This window comes from Scardinius erythrophthalmus, assembly GCF_964197995.2.
Source record: "Scardinius erythrophthalmus genome assembly, chromosome: 10".
Taxonomy (NCBI): domain Eukaryota; kingdom Metazoa; phylum Chordata; class Actinopteri; order Cypriniformes; family Leuciscidae; genus Scardinius; species Scardinius erythrophthalmus.
The window spans coordinates 22242725-22264297 of NC_138230.1; the positions used below are offsets into that span (position 1 = coordinate 22242725).

A 21573-nucleotide genomic window follows, 5' to 3' on the forward strand; every position below is an offset into this window, starting at 1 on the left:
ACACTGTTAGGATAAAATGTATGATGCACCAGGCCCTTACCATTCTTTTGTAAGGGTCATCTATGTGGTTGGCAATATCCAGGAGTTCAGAATATTCCAGCTCTTCACTGACACGCTGTAATAAACTAAGCGGTTCATTGAGAGCCACTGGCATGGAGACCCGTGACAAATCCTTCCCAATGTTGTTGTACAGGATGGTAAGGATTCCAATATGGCTGTTATCTGTGCTGTGTGCAGGAAGCACTGTGCGCCGTCCAGTGACCTTCAGAGCATTAGAAGGCAAATCTTTTGCGCTGGAAACACAGGCTCTGTACTTCTCATTTGCAGCTGCTGAAAAATGAAGTAACATACCAATAAATGGGTGAATGTGCAAAAAACTAAAAACACCTTAAGTTTTCAGTAATTGTAGACGTACTGTGACCTTCCTCTGGTTCAGAGTTGCTTGTGGTGACATCACTCAAACCAGATTCGTCAGACATTTCATTTTCAGACAAATTCTCACAAACCACCTCACTGGCATCAAAATACTCAGCTGTAGAGTCAGTCACTGAGGGTGTACGATACAGCTTATGGTCCTGAGCCTGGGTGGGCTGCATAATAACAAAAACATTTTTGGAATAAATAAAAACATTTACTTTAAAACACATAGGGCATGGGGAAGCACACACCTGATCCTGACGCACCGTACAGTAGGACTCATCTGAGGAATCGGATGACAGTGACACAGAGTGAACTCTGGTTAAACGTGACTGCAGCTCCAGCTAAAAACAAAATAAACAGTCACAAACTGATACAATTTAAGGATAATAAATTGTCGCCTCTAGCTTGCTTAGTTGGGGACACTTAATATTCAACAATATTGTTGATCTGATTGTACTGATGCTGTTGTATGAGAACTGAACTGAGCCGGACAATGACAATTTTTTTGCAGAACTGCTTTATAAATTAAATTAACTAATTAATATTTGATGATCTTTACAACAGAACTGAATCAACACTGAACTGACTTCAGCTGAACAACATCCGAAATGCACAATTTTCCAGTTATCACCGTAAAGCTGCTTTGAAAAAAATCTGCATTCTATAAAGCGCAATATAAATAAAGGTGACTTGACTTGCTAAAAAGCAAGACAGCATACAAGACAGACAGCACACACAACCTATAATTTAAATTCATTCCTCACATTAAATGAAAAAAAAAAATAAAAAATCTAAATTCTGCCTGGCAAAGCAAATGTATGAGCATGTGATTTTAAGGGCTAACATGCTTTCAATTACCACAAAATATTTAGCTCATCCCTCAGTCTGCAGTAACAAAAATCTTGTTTATAGGTGACAATAGTAATAGCAGCTCACGCTGTAGTCATAAGTATACACACCAGAAACATCTTGAACAGTGAGCAACAATTTACCTCTGAAAGGGTCGTGCACAATGTGGCCAACTGATCTGAGGTTGACTGCCGAAGGTCTGGTCCGGCCCAAGCCTGTCTGACACGCTCACGCTCCAGAGCCAGGGATTCATGGATGGACTTTAAAGATGCATGTACTATAAAGACAGAGACCAAAACCCCAAAAAACACATTTAATCTCCCAGTACACACTTGACTTTCATGCATCGCTTGATCAAGCAGTTACGGTCAATCTTGGTGCATTCATTAGCTGCATGTCTCTCTTCAGGTTTGTTTTCACAGGAATGCTTTAAAATGTAATAATTTTCCCTTTTCACTTGTAATCCCTATTAGCTTTAATGGCGGAGTCAGGATATTTTCCTAGGGGTGGCACAGAAATGTTTATTCAACAAAAATAAGTTTGACTAAAAAGTACTAAACTGTTTTAGTGCCTATACAGCACAACTGAATACAATTAATAGTACTTCACTTCGAAAATCAACTTCACTCAATTACAATTGTGTAACGACTGAGACAAATCAGACAATTATTTGGTATATGTACCAAAAAATCTTTAAACTTCACTCTGGGATCTGTGGTCCCATCCCCCAAACAGGGCAATAAGGTCCTACCACGATCAGATAAGTTGGTTTTATGGGTGTAAAAGAATGTAACCACATGCTCAAGAGAGAGACAATGGGAAGACAGAAACAATCTTTAATACAGACTTTGCTGCATTAATCATAGACGAACTGATCTATAAATGAACATGCATCCCAGAAACTGTGTGAATGATTGACTGTCTTGTGTACTATGTATATACTATGGTATGTATTTTATTATACAACCAACGGTCAATGTAACCTTACCTGTATCATGTCTCCTATCTAATTAATCCTCATTTAATGACTCACACTTTGATGCACATCACCTTCTCTTAGAATGCAGTGTGGGTTTGTTATATCTATCTGAGCATTAATGAACAGAAAAGAGGTAAGGCAGATGTCTAACCACACTTGAGATAGCGTCATAAATCCTCCCCACAGAGGAAACTCCCCTCAGAAATTCCCCCTTTCTGATTGGTTGAGCCAGCCCTGCAAGGTATGCCCTTTGTCAAGCTTTAAAAGGCCTCTTCGCTAGCCCTTCCCTCTCTTCTCTTCTGGCCTCAACTGTGGCTTCTGCTGATACTGGGGAAACCCTCCTCCACTGGGGCCCAAGGGCCTAGCAGGCCTGAGCACCGCCTGCTATGCCTTCATGCTCCCAAAGGGAGTCAGACTGCCTTTTCTTCAATCCAGAAAACTGCAACCTTACCATCACTGAACGGGTAACGATCAACTCTTGGCATTCTCGGCACTTCAGGATGCTGTGCTGTCCACCGTGGCCTCAGCACGCCCGGGCTGCAGGCTTCGACTCACAACAGCCATGTGCTTCCTCAGGAGAAAAAGGACTCTCTCAACCACAACAGCGTCGAAACCACCATGCAAGTTCATCATATTTTCTCCATCCAGCAGAGAAGAAAACGACTGCAACTTGTACAGTGACATTTGCCACTCACGGACCCATCAACAAACTCAATTTTCAACCACTTCAAGAATTGTCCACTGCACAGACCATGCAAGTATTATTTTAATGAGGTGCTCTGAAAATTATAAGCTGATGGTTCTTTTCATCGTTAAATAGACCCTTTCCATAGTTCCATTTCCTGTTTCCGTTTCCATATCACTCACCATTTTACCTATGCATGTATGTATGTATACATGAATGTATGTATGTATGTTTAGTTTTAGTTATGTTTGTGAGTTAGTTAATAAAACTTGTGCACAATATGTATTTGGTTTCTGATTCTCTGCTTGCAACAGTCCATTTTACAATCTTGATCTTGTTACATGCTCTAAGCCCTGTACATGCTAGGAAATAATTATATTTCGGTGGCCATGAAAGATACACTTTTCTTAGAATAAATGAATAATCAAAAGAGTTTGTTGGAACTGATTAATTGATTGTAATATTAATTTAGCTACCTCAAGTTAATCTAATTAACTGACCCAAATATTAATAATTAATCATAATTGGTAATTATGAGTTATTAATATTTCCCCTTTGAGCTAATATTGTTACAATTGTCTTAATCCTAGACTGTAAGATCTGCTTCATAGACTTGCAACTGAAATAAAGACTGAATGTTTAACATAGGATTGTTGCAATTTATTTTGGCAACTAATTGAATCAAACTTAAAATTAAACAAAAAAAAAAATGTTCTCTTTAATCCCAATGTGCAACAATGTGAATATGATAAACGAGGCTGCACTTAAAATAAATGCCAGAATATAAATTGTAATTTTATACAGATATTTATGCGATCCATTTCCATTTGTAATCTGCCAACTAACGCAAAATGGTTCCTGTTTTCGAGTACAAATGAAAAAGACTCGCATTTGCATTAAATTACAGATAAAAATTGCATTTAATCTGTGCCTTATATTGTGAGCTCACATAGCAGTAACTTACATATATTTGAGGGTAACGTTCATAAAATGAGACGCATAACAAATGCATGCATTTTTTTACGTTTTGACGCCTCTTTTGAATCATCTCCACATTTAATCATGTTGTATTTACCCAAATGTTCAGAGATTTGTATATCTATTTAATCTTCAGGTGACGCCGAATAAAAGAAACGAACAAATACATGGCGAAAGAAGTGTTAGACAGCAGAAGAGGGGATTGGGATGATTTAATGAAATTTGGGAGGCAGATGGCCGTTACTCTTTCACGTATCTAAGCATGTAGTGCGTGCATGTGTATGTGTGCGTGCCTGTGAAATGCGTGCATTTGTATGTGTGCGTGTATGAAAAAAAGTGTCCTAAATGAAAACTGTGCAACTCAATGTCACAATAAAGACTTGTATATATGTATTATAGTTCATTTTTCAACTTTAAAGTGTTAGTTTCTTTCGTTCATGATTTTTTCTGGGGGGGTTTTCTAAATACAAATCAGTACATTTATTCTCGTTTTTTTTATTTTTGTCTATTTAAATTCTATTTACAAACTCACCACACACAATAATGGTCAATAACTGTAATTTGTTGAAAGCTTATCTTTTTCTGAAAAAGATGACACCTTGCACATGAAGATAGCACATTGTTTTAGAATTTTACAGTAAAAAAAACTAAATTGTGAAAAACCCCTATTTTAGCTCAGGTTCTTAAGGGTTAAGAAGCCCTCCTGATCTCCACTCATTACCTGTATTAACAATACCTGTTTGAACTATTTACCTGTATAAAAGACACCTGTCCACACACTCAATCAAACAGACTCCAACATCTCCACAATGGCCAAGACCAGAGAGCTGTGTAAGGACATCAGGGATAAAATTGTAGACCTGCACAAGGCTGGGATGGGCTACAGGACAATAGGCAAGCAGCTTGGTGAGAAGGCAACAACTGTTGGCGCAATTATTAGAAAATGGAAGAATTTCAAGATGACGGTCAATCTCCCTTGGTCTGGGGCACCATGCAAGATCTCACCTCGTGGGGCATCAATGATCATGAGGAAGGTGAGGGATCAGCCCAGAACTACACGGCAGGACCTGGTCAATGACCTGAAGAGAGCTGGGACCACAGTCTCAAATAAAACCATTAGTAACACACTACGCCATCATGGATTAAAATCCTGCAGTGCACGCAAGGTCCCCTGCTCAAGCCAGCGCATGTCCAGGCCCGTCTGAAGTTTGCCAATGACCATCTGGATGATCCAGAGGAGGAATGGGAGAAGGTCATGTGGTCTGATGAGACAAAAATAGAGCTTTTTGGTCTAAACTCCACTCGCCGTGTTTGGAGGAAGAAGGATGAGTACAACCCTAAGAACACCATCCCAACCGTGAAGCATGGAGGTGGAAACATCATTCTTTGGGGATGCTTTTCTGCAAAGGGGACAGGACGACTGCATTGTATTGAGGGGAGGATGGATGGGGCCATGTATCGCAAGATCTTGAGGGAGTAAGAGCATTGAAGATGGGTCGTGGCTGGGTCTTCCAGCATGACAACGACCAGAAACACACAGCCAGGGCAACTAAGGAGTGGCTCCGTAAGAAGCATCTCAAGGTCCTGGAGTGGCCTAGCCAGTCTCCAGACCTGAACCCAATAGATAATCTCTGGAGGGAGCTGAAAGTCCGTATTGCCCAGCGACAGCCCCGAAACCTGAAGAATCTGGAGAAGGTCTGTATGGAGGAGTGGGCCAAAATCCCTGCTGCAGTGTGTGCAAACCTGGTCAAGAACTACAGGAAACGTATGATCTCTGTAATTGCAAAAAAAGGTTTCTGTACCAAATATTAAGTTCTGCTTTTCTGATGTATCAAATACTTATGTCATGCAATAAAATGCAAATGAATTACTTAAAATTCATACAATATGATTTTCTGGATTTTTGTTTTAGATTCCGTCACTCACAGTTGAAGAGTACCTATCGTTAGCCTCATAGCATAATTGCCTATAAGTCATTTATTTTAAATAGGACGTAGGCAATTATGCTATGAGGCTAGCGCTATGATAAAAATTCCAGACTTCTACATGCTTTGTAAGTGGGAAAACCTGCAAAATCGGCAGTGTATCAAATATTGTTCTCACCACTGTATATGCATGTATGTATGTATACATAATTTTAACCCTCTGGGGTCAGCAAACGCGCTGGCGCGTTTTGCTGGATTTTCTTCACATTGTAGCACAATAAACTTAAATTACTCCGTCATTTATGGTCATACAGAAAAAATAAATATGAAAAAAGAATCTGTGATATTTCTACTTTTGTATGTGTCCACTTACAATCAAATCAAAACATTGTGCTTTTGTAAAATAAAGAAAATAAACAGGGTGTGCTTTCTGCCTCCCTGTCGCGGTGAACTTTTTTTTTCTTGAGCACATCTATAAACAAACAAAACTCAGCGAATACTTGTCACACATTTATGAGCCATATACCTTTATAAACATTTAAGTGTGTACTTTTAAATGATCGTATTCAAACTGAAAACAAATATTCTCTGTTTAAGTAATTTGTATAAAACCAACAAGATGTCCAGTATCTCAAACGCTTGCTCATTATTTTTAATTTGACCACGCCCACGCGCGCAAAAGAGATTCACATGCAAATCTCCACATGGAACGCGAACGCGCTCATTACCTCAAAAACAAAGCACGAAAAAACTTCACAAGTCTCTGCTTTTCGTCGAATTTGAAAGACGCGCCGTGAGCTTACATTGGATTTACCTCAGAAGAAGAAGGCGATTTGAAGACAAGAAAGATGTAAGGTAAGAAATTCTTAGTTTATGTTATTGTTGCATAAACTTCACATTGAAGTTGAACTGTTGCTAGATATATGGTGAATATTATAATATTTAGACCCGTGTTTACTGTTACTGTGTTTGTGGATATCTGCTCAAACGTAGATATGTATAATATGTAGAGGTGGGCATAGATTAATTTTTTTTTAATCTAGATTAATCTAGATTAATTTTGAAATTAATCTAGATTAATCTAGATTAAAATGGCTCATTTGAATTCTGCCGAAGGCATTCAGAATATGTGTGCTACCCAAATAATGACTATAAAAGTAAGTCTTTGAGAACGGGTTTCTCAAGCCAGGTGGCGCATTAGACCAGGGGCTCATCTCCTGTTTCCAAAAAGCATCACAAACTGCTTGAGAAAGCTGTTCGACTCACTGTAAAGGTTACTACTGTACTGTTACCGTCCGTAGGCAACATTAGGTAGGCCTATGTTATTATCAACTACTATAGGCTATCAATTAGGGATGGGCGATATGGCCTAAAATCTATATTGTGATATACATTGCAGCCTCTTGCGATAACGATATAAAACCATTTCAGAACAGGTTACACAGACCCTGCTAAACAACTGCTAAATGTATTTTTTTTATTTTTTTTAAAGGGTGTGTGTAGTTTTGAGAACATATAGGCTATTGTGCAAAACTGTAAGTATACAACATAATTTTGCAGATAAATAAAATGTAAGTACACTAGCTGCAGAGACTTAAGTAGGTCTAATGTTTATTATGGCTTGGAGCTTATGAAACCCCAAATTTAAAATTAGAATATTGTCTAACTGATGTCTTTTCAGTTAAAAAGAAACACAACAACGATTCTTAAAATCGGGCGCAGACAGAGATTATGTGCTAACGTTACACCACTAAGATATTGGGAATAATACGCGCAGGCTGGTATTCAGTTTAAACTGATGTTTCGTTTTGAATTTGAGGTGGTAGAACGGATAGTCGCGTGTTAACTTACCGAACTGTTACCTCACACACTCTGTCTATAGTTTGCTGCTGCTCGTTGCGGTTGCACCGATCTTTACCAGCTCACCAGCTTTCACTTTCAGCCGTGTTGATGACGACGAATCGACGAATATGCGTTGCAGCCGCAGCCATGGTTGCAGCTGGGTGTTCCTCGCGGCCGCGGGTAGATTGCGTCATCATAGCTTGTGTAGTATTAGAAAGCTCCCAACGCAACTTGGAGAATAGAATAACGGCGATATTTTTTTTATCACGCGATAAGAGTCTCACGTTAACGCCGATAACGGCCCACCACTAATAATATGGTAACCATAATGTTTCATATTTTGGAGCAAGCTGTGCGTTTGAATGAATCTTATTTTGGAGCATGCTGTGCGTTTGAATGTATCATATTTTGGAGCGCGCTGTGGGTTTGAAAAGCAAAACGCACCAAACAAAGGCTTCATGTTTTTACTCTAATCTCATTTCATATAATCATAATGAATGGAAACATTTGAAGTAACATATGATAATCAATATATTTTTCTCTAACGTAGTTGTTACTGAAATCTTTTGGAAGATTTATAGGCTGCTATAGGTTATTGTTATTAATATTTTATGCAGCACTGCGCGTAGCCTATGCCTACAAGGCACAACAAACCTGGTGTTCATTTTTGTTGGAAACATTTGTGTGTATTCTGTGAATTTTAAAAGGGAATTTTAACCAGAAAAATCTAAAATCTATTCCCAAAATCGTGCAGCCCTATAGTTTCTCTTGATATCAGTATGTTCATAGTTTTTTTTTTTTTTTTTACAGGGACCAGATGCCCCACGGATGAGTCCTGCTGACTTCAACATTCACATGAGTCTCTGTACATGAACATGCTAAAGTGAAAAATCAAACACCTTGGAAATGAAAGGTATGTTCAATGTTTTTAGGAATGGCAGAAAGGTCTCTGTCTTTGGATCACTGGTTTCAATAATGTGCTTTTTTGTCATTTGTTGTGTATCTTTGGATTATGTGGTGTTGTAAATAAATCCAAACAATCTAAAAGCCATTATTTTTTAAATCTCCTCATTCTTTGTGCAAGGTTGCTCAGAATGAAAGGGCCTGATAGCTCCTAATAGGGCAGTTAGGGGAGTGTCTTTGTCTTTCTGTGAAGGTGTGAAAGGCTTGATGTGATCACGCCTCTTCGCATAAAGCTTTCTTACAGAAAACACGTCTTACACATTTTAAATCAATATATTGTCTTATCTGAATGAGCAGTCAGGATGATTTTCACATATTTTTGAAGCAAATATTCTAGGCTATGTGATACAATTTTCAAAAGTCTTGTGAAGAAATAATCAGTATGGGTTTCATGGCTTTATTTCAGTGAATTTTTTTTTTTTGTATTTTCACAAACCACGCATAAATGTCATTATCTCAAAACTACAAACTTTTACATACATGCTGCTGATATATTATTGTAGCAGAGTTTGTGCTAAACACAGTGTAATCAGACTTTAGCCATGAAAATGTCACAAGTAACAGAAATAAGCACAAATGTCAGAGCATGTCAGAACACCTCCAGGGTCAGAAAACAGCTCAGACCCCAGAGGGTTAACCAGAAAAATCTAAAATGTATTCCCAAAATCGTGCAGCCCTATGGTTTCTCTTGATATCAGCATGTTCACAGGTGTTTATTTATTTTATTTTTTTACAGGGACCAGATGCCACTGGATGAGTCCTGCTGACTTCAACATTCACATGAGTCTCTGTACATGAACACGGTAAAATGAAAAATCAAACACCTTGGAAATGACAGGTATGTACGTTTCAGGAATGGCACAAAGGTGTGTGACTGTTCAAGTCTCTGTCTTTAAATCAGTGTGTTTACTAATGTGCTTTTTTGTCATTTGTTGTGTATCTTTGGCAGAGGTGGGTAGTAACGAGGTACATTTACTTCGTTACATTTACTTGAGTATTTTTTTGGTAAAATTTTACTTAAGAGTAGATTTAAATGTGGGTATTTTTACTTTAACTCGAGTACATTTCTAATGAAAAAACTGTACTTTTACTTCGTTACGTTGGGCGACGTTCCTCTCGTTACTTTATTTTAATGCAATACATGTTGTTAAATTAGTAGTTTATACCAAGCACGCTGTATCTTTTTTCTGGGCATGAACGATGCTCTATTCACAAATGAATCACTCTTTTGAGTCGATTCTGTTCAAAGACTTCATCAAACAAGTTGGCAGATCTGTCTAAGTCAGTTCACAAATCAGTTTGAATGATTTGTTCAGTTTCCTGCACTCACTGAATTGTCTGAAGCGCTTTCAATTCACACTCGACTCGGAGTCGTAACAGGAAGATTTAAGGACATCAAGGGCGTTAGATGAAATGGCTGTGGACCTACAGTACAGTCAGTGAAAGCAAATCTGCAAATGCATCATATTTTTGCCAGTGATGAAGATCTTTATTAGTTGAACATCTTCGTAAACTGTCTGTGAATGAATGATTCCATAGGACGATACATTCGATTTAATTTCATTCAGGTAATACATTTTACAACCAAACAGATTATTACGCCATGATAGCACTACTACAAAGTATGACATTACCCGTTTTTTGGACATATACATCAATTTATACATTAAATCAGCTACCATTGTCCACAGTTTATGAAATGAACACCCGCCATCCCGCGGTAATGTGTGTGCAGTAATGTGAATGCAAAACTCTGCAGAGTCACTTTATTTCGACATTGTCTAATAATCCAAATGTAGTTGTATAAGTTACTATTATACAAACCAAAGGACAGGCAATGATTTCCGGGCTACAGATGGCAGAAATAATGCTTGTCTCTTCTTTTTTTGTTGCAAAGATAGCCTAATTATGATAATAGTCATATTTATATATAATGTATGATCTGAAGTAACTAGTAACTAGCTACTTAAGTAGTTTTTTCATTGGATACTTCTTACTCAAGTAACTATTAACCCTCAGGGGTCTGAGGTGTTTTTGGGGTCCTTGAGATGCTCTGACATGCCCTGACATTTGTGCTTTTTTCAGTTGCTTATAAACATATTAATGGCAAAGGTGTAATTACACTATTTAGCACAGGGCTACCATAATATGTTAGCAACATGTACATGTTTGTATTTTTGAGAGAATAATGTTTATGCATGGTTATTGAAAAAACTAAAAATGAAAGTTTCTAAAATAAGGCCACAAAACACATACTAAATATGTGTCCACAAGACTTTTGACTAATGGATGTTGTCGCCAAGAGTTTTTTCTTCAAAATGATCTGAAAATCATCCTACCTTATTCACATAAAACAATACATTGATTTAAATTTTGTAAGACACTTTCTGTTTGGAAAGGCATTATGCGAGTGGGCGTCAACGATCCAACACCATCATGCATATAGAGTGGTTCACACCTGAGGAGACAATGGGACCCGCATACTTAATGAGCCATTCATTCAGGTGTGCCACTGAGCCACAGGAAAGAATGCAAGGACTATATATATATATATATATATATATATATATATATATATATATATATATATATATATATATATATATATATATATATATATATATATATATATATATATATATATATATATATATATATATATATATATATATATATATATATATATATATATGTATATATGTATATATCCAAGATAAACATTTCTAGTAATAGTGCAGTTAATTGTTCCCATACTGTATTTTCAGAAAGTTTTTGAATATTCTCTACCCAAATGTGTCACTAATAAAACACAAAATAATTTAAAAAGAAGGTTTATATTGACCTTTTAAGATTTTGTTTAAATCTATCCTTGTATATATATACATTTTTGCTATTTCATTAAAAAGGTTATACAATTACAACAACAATAAAAATTGTAACAATATTTCCAGTGTAATCTTTCTTTGTAAAAACTAAAGTATACATTTTATTATACGTATTTCAAAGTTAAGGATTTATTAGTTTGAATGTTGCCTACATTGGAACACTATAATAACATCTTAGTTGATTATTTTTGACAAAACATAATATAGGCTATATATACATTTAACATGAGCAGAAATTGGCAACATAAGCTTATTTGATGTGTGGCAGTAGGCTATTTTACAGTAAAAAAAAACTTTATAATCTATCCAATTTTTGTAGTAAATTTTTACTCATCTCAGTATAGCAATAGAGTTTGGTAAAAGCTGTTCATTCATTCACACACAAAAACGCGATACATTTTGAAACAGGATTTTTCCAGCTGTAGTAGCTACACAACAGCGCGCATCTGTGCGTTCATTCATTCACACACAGAAACGCAATTCATATTTAAACAGTCTTTTTGCGTGTACAGACACTTGCAATTAGAACAAAGCAAATATGGAACTGACCTATTCCTGGATCCGTTGATCCTCGAAATGAAACTTCCAGCAAATTTAGGTAAATTTTCCAGGATTATTATTAGTATTATTCCTCACAGCGTTGTAAATAGCCTACATGACTGATTGCTCGCGGTGTGTGTTATCCAGCTGATGTAGGCGTTTCACAGGTTTGCATGGATCGCCTCGGATTATTTGCGTTTGAATAGCGCGCGCTCTCTGTGGGCGGGGTCACAATAAAACATAATGAGCTGAGATGAGAACGACCGACATCTCTCTCTTTTCATACATATTACATAAACTGAGAATATATATTTTTTTTTATTACTTCATTTAAAAGAAGAGAATTCAAGCTTCATGCCTGTGTGTCTGTATGCCTGTTTGACTGAGTATTCGCACATTTTCGGACGTGTTTCAGAATTGACTTCACTGACAGAGAGAAAGCAGAACTCGCATCATGTTTATTTTTCTTTATTTGGCAAAAAGCACAACACTTTGTTTTTATTGTGAGTATACACAAAAATAATACTTAACAGGATCGATTGATGTATGAAACGTGTATGAAAGATCAAAGTCAACAGAGTATTTAGACTCTCTTTTGCACTGATAAGGAAAAACGCGAGCTGGTATCGCCGGTGAACCGCCGACCCCAGGGGGTTAAAATTATTACTTTTACCTTTGAGTAAATATTTCTATAAGTACTTGTACTTTTACTTGAGTACAGTTTTTGGATACTCTACCCACCTCTGATCTTTGGATTATGTTGTGTTGTAAATAAATCCAAACAATCTAAAAGCCATTCTTCTTTTAAATCTCCTCATTCTTTGTGCAAGGTTCCTCAATGATGGGGCCTGATAGCACCTGATAGGGCAATTAGGGGAGGGTCTTTGTCTTTCTCAGGTGTGAAACATCAATATTCATGATGTATTCACGCCTCCTTGCATAAAGCTTTCTCACACAAAACATGTCTTACAAATTTTAAATCAATATATTGTCTTATCTGAATCAGTAGGCAGGATGATTTTCACAGTTTTGAAGCAAATGTTCTAGGCTATACGTGATACAATTTTCAAAAGTCTTGTGAAGAAATAATCAGTATGGGTTTCTTGACCTTATTTCAGTGACAATTTGTTTTTGTTTTTTCACAAACCACACATAAACGTCATTATCTCAAAACTACAAACTTTTACATACATGCTGCTGACATTATTGTAGCAGAGTTTGTGCTGAATACAGTGTAATCAGACTTTAACCATGAAAATATCACAAGTAACAGAAATAAGCACAAATGTCAGAGCATGTCAGAACACCTCCAAGGCCCAGAAAACACCTCAGACCCCAGAGGGTTTAAAGAAGTTAAAGAGGATTTCGCTGCCTTCACTGAAAGACTTACCAAAGCGGAGAGCCGAATCAGCCAAGCCAAGCCGGATCTTGCCTCTGCTCTTGACATGGCCGAGTGTGGAAGCCGGCGCTCTAACATTCGGATTCTGGGACTTCCAAACGGAATCAGAGAAAATAAACCCGTTTCGTTTTTGGAAAGCTGCCTTCTTCAGGTTCTAGGTGCAGACACCTTCCCAGCACCGGGGATCATTGAAAGGGCACACAGGTTACCCAGCTGTGGCAAACAAGCTGGAAACGCATCGTCAAGGCCAAAAACAATGATACTGAAATTCCTCAACAATGCTGACAAAGCCAGAGTACTGAGAGCAGCTCAGGAAAGAGGCACAGTGATGTTCCAGAATCATCACATTAGGTTTTTTTCCGATCTATTGTCCGAGGTATTGAAACAACGAAAGCGATTTGAGGAGGTGAAGCTAGAGCTTCGTAAGAGGAAGATTAAGTATGGGATGATTTTCCCCGCCAAGCATTATCTACGGAGACCGTTGTCATTTCTTCGACTCTCCTGAAGAAGCAGGCAAATTCATCGCGGTCTTGCCAGAGAATGTTCAGGAAGCAGAGCAGCCAACATCTGAGTAACTCAGCTGTACTTTTTGACACTTTGCATTAAAGTTTAATCAACCACTTTAGTACTGAACTTTCATTAAAATTTCTGTTGGATGATTAGTCTGAAAGCCCTATAAAACGTAAGGTTGGGCCTTTTTGGATTTCATAGTTCGTAAAGGGTTGGTTTTGATTTGAATACCAAGCAGAATCATTAAGTAGGCTGATTATTTAGGTAACGCATTTTCTTTTGGTTAAATGGTCATAATGCTTGGTCTATGAGAGCATGCATTTATTTGTTTTGGAATTATTATTTTTGTTTTGGACAATTGTTATTTTTTCTCTTAAATTCAGCAACCTTATAGTATTCCTATTAGAGGACCATTAGAGTACGTAACTACAGTTCTAGTCGAAGAAAAAGGGATGTTCGCCTTGCAACTGTGTTCTATCTAGTGCCATGTGCTGGGGATACTTTGTATCTTAGATGTTTGTATTTTGGATTGCGTGTGTGTTTTTTTTTTTTTTTTTTTTTTTCTCTATTTTTACTATACATTTATACTTATGCATTTCAGTTTTCTGGTACATCTTTGTACTTTACAAAATGTCACAGGGTGTTTCATGGAATGGGTCATTAATGTTTGGACTACCAAGAATATTTAGAACATTCAATTTTGTTGCAAATGTCAAGGGATTCTAGTCTTATACTGACATCTTTGGAATGTGCAGGGGCTCTGTAACCTAACTACACTGAAACAAGTGATGAACAGAGTTAACTACCTCCATCCTAAAAATATTATTCCTGCAGGAAACACATTTATTGTCCAACGAAGTCATTAACCCTCTGGGGTCTGAGGTGTTTTTGGGGCCCTTGGGATGTTCTGACATGCCCTGACATTTGTGCTTTTTTCAGTTGCTTATAAACATATTAATGGCAAAGGTGTAAATTCACTCTATATAGCACAAACAGGGCTACCATAATATGTAAGCATCATGTATGTAGATGTTTGTATTTTTAAGAGAATAATGTTTATGCGTGGTTATTGAAAAAAATAAAAATGAAAGTTGCTGAAATAAGACCACAAAACTCATAATAAATATGTGTCCACAAGACTTTTGACTAATGGATGTTGTCGCTTCGAGTTCTGGCTTCAAAATTATGTGAAAATAGTCTTGCTTTATCGTTCACATAAAACAATACATTGATTTAAATTGGGTAAGACAAGTTTTGCTTGGAAAGCCAATATGCGAGGGGGGCGTGAACGAGGAGTGGTTTACACCTGAGAATACAATGTCCCACCCATTATGCGTAATTGCTTCCATAATGAGCCATTCATTCAGGTGTGACACTGACTGAGCCACAAGAATGAATGCAAGGACAAAAGATATATTTAGAAGACTTATATATTGACCATTTAAGATTTTTCTTACATCTATCTTATAAATATGTTTTGCTATTTTATTAAAAAGGTTACAATTACAACAATTACAATTTCAACAATATTTCAAGTGTACTCTTTCTTTGTAAAAAAAATGATTATAGGCCTACATTTTATCATATGTATTCATTAGTTTGAATATAGCCAACATTGGAACATCTAACATCTTAGTTGATGACTTCATTTTTGACAAAAATAGTATTTTTTTTTTATATATATATATATATATATATATATATATATATATACACACACACATACATACATATATATATATATATATATATATATATATATATATATATATATATATATATATATATATATATATATATATATATATATATACACACACACACATTTTATCATATGCATTTCAAAGTTAAGGATTCATTAGTTTGAATATCGCCTACATTGGAACAAACACTATAACATCTTAGTTGATTATTTTTGACAAAACACATATACATATACATATATATATATATATATATATATATATATATATATATATATTTAACACGAGCAGAAATTGGCAACATTATAAGCTTATTTGATGTGGCAGTATTTTACAGTAAAAACTTTATAATCTATCCGATTTTTGTAGTCGATTTTTACTCACCTTAGTATAGCAATAGAGTTTGCTAAAAGCTGTTCATTCATTCACACACAGAAACGCGATTCATTTTGAAACAGTATTTGTGCCAGCTGTAGTAGCTCCACAACAGCGCGCATCTGTGCATTCATTCACACGCAGAAACGCTATTCATATTTAAACAGTCTTTTTGCGTGTACAGACACTTGCGATTAGAACAAAGCATATAACTGACCTATTCCTCAGCTGGATCTGTTGCTCCTCGAAATGAAACTTCCAGAACTTCTGAGGTAAATTTTCCAGGTTTATCATCAAGATAGTATTATTTCTCACAGCGTCGTAAAGTACATGAGACTGAAAGTGAACTCGCGGTGTGTGTTATCCAGCTGATGTGGGCGTTTCACAGGTTTGCGTCCTCAGATTATTTGCGTTTGAATAGCGCGCGCTCTCCGTGGGCGGAGTCACAGTAAAACTTAATGAGCTGAGATGAGAACGACTGACATCTCTCTCTTTACATACATATTACATAAACTGAGAATATTTGTTTTTTATAAAAATTACTTCATTTAAAAGAAGAGAATTCAAGCTTCATGCCTGTGTGCCTGTGTGCCTGATGGACTGAGTATTCGCTGAGTTATGGTTCATTTTCGGACGCGTTTCAGAATGGACTACACTGACAGAGAAAGCAGAACTCGCTTTGTGTTTATTTTTCTTTATTTGGCAAAAAGCACAACACTTTGTTTTTATTGTGAGTATACACAAAAATAATACACACTTAACAGGATCGATTGATGTATGAAACTCCTATGGAAAATCAAAGTCAACAGAGTATTGATGAGTCTCTTTTACACTGACAAAAAAAAAAGCGAGCTGGTATCGCCAGCGATACCGCCGGCCACAGGGGGTTAAACTGCGTAGAAGATGACCAGGGCAGGTTCTAGCAGCATCATATGGCTCACACTCAAGAGGGGTAGCTGTGCTGATACATAAATCAGTCCCATTTCATATATTAAAGCAGAACTTGGTTACTTTAACTTAATAAAACTGTCTAGAAATCATTTGGATGGTTAAACAACCTGTTCTGGTGATATTGGTGACTTTCCCCGCTCCCCCCAGCGTTCCCAGGCGGAAAACCAACCTTGCAACTTGGGGACTACCGTCCCGGCAAGATAGAAATTGGAAGTCTCGTGAGAAGCGAGAACGAGAACGAGCGCGAAACACGAATTGCTTTACGGCAATTCGACATAAACACACACGCATGATGTATTACCAGATTACCCACCTCGGTAGACATAGCTCCACACGATACAGTTGGCTTGCTCCGATCATAACAAACGCACATAAGCAGCGGTAGAGAGGGGAAGGAGGCCGCCACAAGTGAGTTTTTTACGACTAATATATAAATACGCCCCACAGCTGTAGGGGGAGCTCGTGGGGAAAACATGCGACAACAAAAGGGAAAATCAGCGAAGTAGTGACTAGAGTTCGCTAGAGTTGCCGAGTTCTGCTTTAAAAACTATGCGTGATCCACTGGGTAGATATGTTATAATCAGTGATAGGATGTTCAACGAATATTGTAATCTTGTAAGTGTTTATGGCCATAATACAGATGAACCACATTTTTTTTCATAATCTTTTCTTAATTTTGTCTTCCCTTCAGAGTATCTTAATAGTCGCTGGTGACTTTAATTGTACCTTAGATCCTAATTTGGACCGTTCCACAGTTATTGACACGTCATATTCGCAAAGTAGGAACATAATACATCATTTGGATCCCTATTTGGGGAAACACTGTTTATGCCAGGGACACATGACGGTGGTTTTAAAATCTGGGCATCAAATGGTTTGAACAAGGTGGCAGATTTATTTAGCAATGAAACTATGCTCAGTTTTCAGGAATTAAGACAAAAGTTTGATTTGCCTAAAACCCATTTTTTTATGTTTTTTTTTTTTATGGGAATTTTATCAATAAGACACAGCATCATTCTCTTCTCCAACCAGATCTGTCCCCTTTAGAAAAAAATACTTTTAATCACCTTAATGGTGCTAAGTTTCCTTGTTTTATAGACTGATCTCCACTAACTGCAAGGAAAATACGGAGAAAAAGCATTTGGCTTGGTGTCAAGATATAAGTGAGAATATAACAGAAGATGAATGTCAGTGTATCTGCTTAAAGGCCCAAACCCAGACAATTAATACCAGATTTAAACTTCTGCTGTACAAGTGGATTATGAGAGCATACATAACTCAAGAATTACTACAGAAATTTAATCCCAACATTCCCAATCAATGTATAAAATGCAACCTAGAGATAGGAACTTTATACCATTGCTCATGGAAGTGCCCTCAAGTTAAACTTTGGGAAAATGTTTTGGACTTTTTGTTACTGGTGGTGAAACAGAATGTCCCCAAATGTCCTAAACTTTGAATATTTAATATTTTCCCTGTAACTTGCACTTTAACTAGCTCTGGTAAGAAAATGTTGACCTTCTGTTTATTACAAGCAGAACTTGTAGTTGCTCGTCATTGGAAAAACACAGACAGCCCTAATTTTAAACAATGGTTACATGAATTGTCTTGTTTGGCTTTGGAGAAACTCACATATATTGTTAAGGGAAAACCTGAAAAGTTTTTCAAAGTATGGAACACCTTTATAGGATTTTTGAAGGAAGCTGAACCAAATAGTTTATTTTCTGTGTAACCAGGCATAGCATGCACCATGTTCATTATATTAATGTACCATTGTTTTGACATGTGTATAGTATAGATGTATTTATCTATACAAAGTTTAAACAAACTTTGTTGCATTATTTTCCAGTTATCACTGTAAAGCTGCTTTGAAACAATCTGTATTGTAAAAAAGCACAATAGAAATAAAGGTGACTTGACTTTTATGGAAAGATTATCTCAACAATAAATGTCAAGACTCAAGTAAGCATGTTAATTTTGGAACCTGATCTATGAAAAAAATAAATGTTTGCCATAAAAATTCATGATTACATTACAAACATTAAATACATTACATTAATTAAACTTTTTTTTTTTTTTTTTGGAATTGCACTTTAAAAGTAGTTGAAATAGTTAATACTTCTACTCAAGTATGTTTTAAGTGCTTTTAACAAAAGTCAGAATTGCTAGACAAACTCAAAATTCTGCCTTTTTTCCCCATAGCAATCTCGAAATTCAGATTTTTTCCCCTCAGAATTGAAAACAGAATTCATATTTCAATTCTTATAAAAAATGTTTTTAAAAAAATCAAAATTGCGCGATGTTAACTCTAAAGATGTAAAATTGCTCTACTCTTTTGCAGCTGCATTTAAAATTGTAGTGACAGAAGAAATTAAACAAGGTACCTCTTTCACACAAGGCACAAATGTCCATCTGTAGTTTCTTTCCTTCCAGTGAGGAGACCTCAGGTGTGGATAGCTGGGAGTAAACGTAATCTGGGATGGACTGAAGGGAAGCAGCCAAACCACCTGATGTGCCCAAATGGCTTGAAGATAACTGCTCCAAATGTCAGAGATGGAAATAGAATTATTGTCAGGAAACTGAAGCAGTAGTTGAGAGCATACAGAGGGCAAGAGATAAAGCATAATTGTGCATTTCATTTAACCATGCTTACGTATGCATTCGTGTGTAAAAAGGTTTTCGCATAGATATAAAGGCAACTTAAGGGGGAAAAACATTTTCACATACAGCTATGAAGATTTCAGTCATTCCTTATTAAGGTAGATAGATGCTGGAATGACTGTCCAGGGTTTTGCAAAGACTGGTGGCTTTAAAACATGCCTCATGCAGAGTTTGAGACAACTGCTTTCAGTTAGAGTAGTGCATACTATCTGGGAATATTTACTACATTTCATACATACAACAGTAATGTAACGGCAATACTACCATTAAAATATCATTGCACTTTCAGGATTTTGACCCTTGGCTACTGCAATATTACCATAACACCGGTATAGCATGCAGCACTAGTATGGAGATGGTTTGGCTGTGTATTATGCCAAATACTAATAGTGGATACACTACCTCATTTAGAATAAGATGGACTCATTAGCAATTCATTATAATGAGGGTAAGAACAGATTTACAAGCATACGCACCTGAAGTGAATGACAAAATTGTGAGACTTTTAGGCACAAATGTATAAAAACACTTCTATGCATTAATAGTGAATGAGACCCACTGTAAGAACATCCAACGATAAATGTTTATAAAACCACAAACAAAGAACATAATCGTGATGAACTTACAAAGTCTAGCGATTCGACTCGTGAAAGTGTTCGGGAGTGACCCCAGAGCTTTCCAGACTTCTTTTTGGGTTTCTCAAGACTAAGGTTCTGGAAAACAATTACCATGTTTACCTCTTCGTTATTTAATACTGCAACTGTCATCAAATGATCACCACTTTTAATTTTACATTTGCTTTGTGTTAGCTGGCTGTGGCAAAAAGATAGCAGACACATTCTGTGTCAGCACAAAAGCAGACTCACCTGCATGCTGATGCGACGTTCCAGGTCGGTGCTTGTGATGGGTAGGCCACCTTCATGCCAGTGAAGTTTTTGGATTAAACTCGAGAGCTCAGCCAAATCCATCTTACATCTGGCAAGTTCTGTGCATGAGAGGGTGAATGTTTGAGGAAGTGATGGATTTATATTCTGAAGCACTTGGATTCAAAAGCTGTCTCTACCTCATTGAATTGTCTAGCAATAAACATCAACAACAACAAAAAAAACAGACAGAACTATGTGTAAGGCAGTGGTTCTAAGCTGGGGGGGGAGGCACGTTATCTTTATTTATTTATCAATTATTTACTTGCAACATAAGTAAATAAATAAACAAAACCATTTGTATCACCTCAAGATGACTCACAGTACCGCTAGATGGCGAAATTTAATCAGAATTGAGTACTGCAGGGAGCCATGTAAAGATATACATGATTGATGCATGGTTCTGCACTAAACATGCACAAGTTTTTGAAAGGACTGCCAGTGCCAGGTAAACGCAACTCGATGATGAATCTACTTCAAACGTCACAACTACTGAAACAAAGACAAGAAAATATGACGATGCATATCTCGCCTTGCGATTCACTAGTACAACGGTGAGTAGTGAAGTGAGACCACAGTGTCTTGTGTTCCTCAAAATATTTGCTTCTGACAGTATGAAGCAGAACAAGCTAAAACAACACTTAGAGACTTCACATCATGAACACAAAAGGTTTGTTCCATTTGACCATAAGTGATTTGAGGAAGGATTTGTTTTTCTGCAAGCTTAGAACTAAGAGCCACTGCAGAAAAACTGATCAAAATCCTTGATACTTACTTGAAAGATGCCGATTTGAAATGTGAGGACTGTGTAAAGGTCTGCACAGATGGGGCTCAGGCAATGGCTGAGAAATGAAGAGTGCTGCAAGCATTAGTCAAGCGCATTTCCCACAATGTTCAGTGGACACAGTGAGGTGCTAACGTCTAAACAGATGAGTACTGACAGATATCACCACCATAAACTACATTAAAACAGGACCAGTCAAAG

The 21573-nt window shown here is 36.8% G+C and overlaps 1 protein-coding gene across 11 annotated transcripts in view; it reads right to left on the reverse strand.

Moving 5' to 3' along the window:
• LOC308697242 (oxysterol-binding protein-related protein 7-like) overlaps positions 1-21573 on the reverse strand; it is a 99415-nt gene that overhangs the window by 63019 nt on the left and 14823 nt on the right. For 5 of the 11 annotated variants that reach the window (XR_014030917.1, XR_014030918.1, XR_014030920.1 and 2 more), the window contains exons 8-14: positions 20532-20650; positions 20292-20378; positions 19389-19539; positions 1413-1546; positions 669-761; positions 416-590; positions 41-330 (exon numbers count right to left, since the gene is read on the reverse strand). Coding sequence is in view for 5 of the 11 variants with exons in the window: in XM_081376404.1 (XP_081232530.1) it covers positions 41-330; positions 416-590; positions 669-761; positions 1413-1546; positions 19389-19539; positions 20292-20378; positions 20532-20650 (1049 nt within the window). In the remaining 6 variants the exon portion in view is untranslated. The remainder of the gene's footprint in view (positions 1-40; positions 331-415; positions 591-668; positions 762-1412; positions 1547-19388; positions 19540-20291; positions 20379-20531; positions 20651-21573) is intronic. The other 6 variants (XR_014030916.1, XM_081376406.1, XM_081376408.1 and 3 more) reach the window with 2 other exon arrangements.